Source organism: Monoraphidium neglectum, assembly GCF_000611645.1.
Source record: "Monoraphidium neglectum strain SAG 48.87 unplaced genomic scaffold scaffold06722, whole genome shotgun sequence".
In the NCBI taxonomy this organism is placed as follows: Eukaryota; Viridiplantae; Chlorophyta; class Chlorophyceae; order Sphaeropleales; family Selenastraceae; genus Monoraphidium; species Monoraphidium neglectum.
Genome location: NW_014006924.1, coordinates 1 through 2,012, shown reverse-complemented (window position 1 = coordinate 2,012; position 2,012 = coordinate 1). Strand labels below are relative to the sequence as shown.

Here is a 2,012-nt window from a genome sequence, read left to right as displayed (position 1 = left end):
CACCCACCCAGCCACCCACCTGCACCAGCGCGTCCCCCAGGCCGTCCAGGGCCTTGCTGATCTCCCGCGGCTTCACATTGTAGTTCACATTCCTGGGGGGGTGGCATGATCAGCACATTGGGCCAGGATCAGGGAGGGGTGACAGGGGCGGATGATGGTTAGGGTGGCAACGGCGTGCTGAAGATCAGGATTTGTGGAAACATGACAAGCAGGGATCCAGCCAAGCAGTGATGGCTGGTGAGCTCTCGATGACATGTCGTGGGGGCAACATCGCACACCAACGGAGCCGTACGCTCAAACACATTTGAACGTCACGCTGCGGCCCCCATGCTCATCACCCCCTTCGGTGCGCCTGGCTGTGCCCGCTGCTCACCACCTCAGGAGCCGCAGGCTGCTGAGCCGCAGCCACACCGCCACCGCCGCCAGCGCGCGCGCCGCGCCCGCGTCCCCGGCGCCCGGCGCCAGCACCCTGCTCCTCACGAGGTCCCCCGCGATCTGGAAGCGGTGCATCAGGGACCGCTCCGCCTTGGACTCCGCCGCCGCTATCTCATCCACCACGTCCCCCGCCACGCCGCCCAGGAGGGCGGCGTCCCCCTCTGCCAGGTCGGCGGGCAGCAGCAGCGAGCGCAGGTCCCAGGACGCGTCCGCCGCCGCGGCGGCTGCTTCGGCGGCGGCATCCCACGCTGACGCCGCAGGGCCGCCCTCTAAGCCGGCCGCCGCCTCCCGCTCCGCAGCCTTGCCGGCGGCCTCGGCCGAGGGGCGCTCTGTGGCCGCCGCCGGCTTTGGGCTCTGAGCAGCGGCAGGCGCCGGTTGCTTCTCAACCGCGGCGGCAGCCGGCGGGGCGGCCGGGGCAGCCGGCGCCACTGGGCCGGCAGGGGCGGACGGCGGCGCGGGTGGGCCCGGCGCGGGCGGCAGCCCCGCGGCGCTCGCCGCGGCGTCCAGGCTGATGAGGAAGGACGCTGACGTGTCGCCGCTGCGCAGCCACTGGCCCTTGGACGTGCGCAGCTCAAACACGAGGCGGCCGCCAGACCTGAGGGGCGCATGCAGGGGTGTGTGAGCAGGGTTGACGGCGGCTGCGCCGCCGACAGCAGTGTCGGGCTTGCTGCGCCAAATCATTGCCATTGCGGACAATGGCCTGCCCGCCGTGAACCTAGTGTGCCGCTCTGGTGGCTGGTTACCTCCTCCCCCCAAAGAAATGCCACCCAGAGGCGCCCTACCCGAAGACGCCCTGCAAGGGCAGCCCCATTACGAGGTGGTAGTGCCCAGCCGCCAGATCACGCGACTGCCCGGCCTCGGAGTGCTCAAACGCAGTGGCCCAGCAGCGGCGGCCCACGTCCCACGACACCGGAGGGTCGGTCTGCCACCTGGCGGGGGGAAGGGGGGGAAGGTGGGCATGAGGCGTGCGGGACGAGGCGGACTGCTAGGTCTGACAAGAAAGAGGCTGACAGGCAGCGCAGCGGTAGCCGGGGAGATTGGCGGCTGAAGGGCGGGGCACGGCAGGTACACCGACGCCGCACCTGCGGCTGCTTGCCTGCAAGCGCCACGCGCAAAGCGTCGCGGTGCCCGAAGGACGCAAGCTGCACCTCCAACTGCCGGCGCCTCCAGCGAACACCACCCCCGAACTTGCTTTCTGTTGGGTTTCAGGCCTTCATTCTTTCACGCCCCGGCCCCCCATCCCCGCCCAGACACACAAAAGAGAAATGGCATGCGCGCACTGCGCTGCCGCGCCCGCGCTCTTCCATCTCACCCCTCACCCCATTGGCAGGTCCTCCGCCAGGTCAAACGACGCCACACCCGCCGCAGCCCTGCGGGACGCGGCACACCGCAATGCGCATCCAGGGCAGGGGCGGGGGCAGGATTGAGCCACGAGCTCGTGCGGACGCATGGCGGCGCGACTGGACTGGCATTGGTGGCGTTGCAACAGCAGGGAACTGCAGCTGCGAGGAGTTGCCCCCACTCTTGATGGTTGTGAGAGCGTCGTGGCAACAGCCCACCTACCCTCCCACCACCCT

At 70.0% G+C, this 2,012-nt stretch overlaps 1 protein-coding gene across 1 annotated transcript; it reads right to left on the bottom strand.

Annotated features, from left to right (window-relative positions):
• Positions 1–369: 369 nt before the first annotated feature.
• Positions 370–1,759, bottom strand: MNEG_16731 (hypothetical protein; the record flags this gene model as incomplete). The annotated part of the gene is made up of 3 exons (XM_014034799.1): positions 370–1,030; positions 1,218–1,364; positions 1,755–1,759. The coding sequence occupies 3 exons, from the start codon at positions 1,757–1,759 to the stop codon at positions 370–372; spliced, it is 813 nt and encodes a 270-aa protein (XP_013890253.1).
• Between the last annotated feature and the right edge of the window lie 253 nt (positions 1,760–2,012).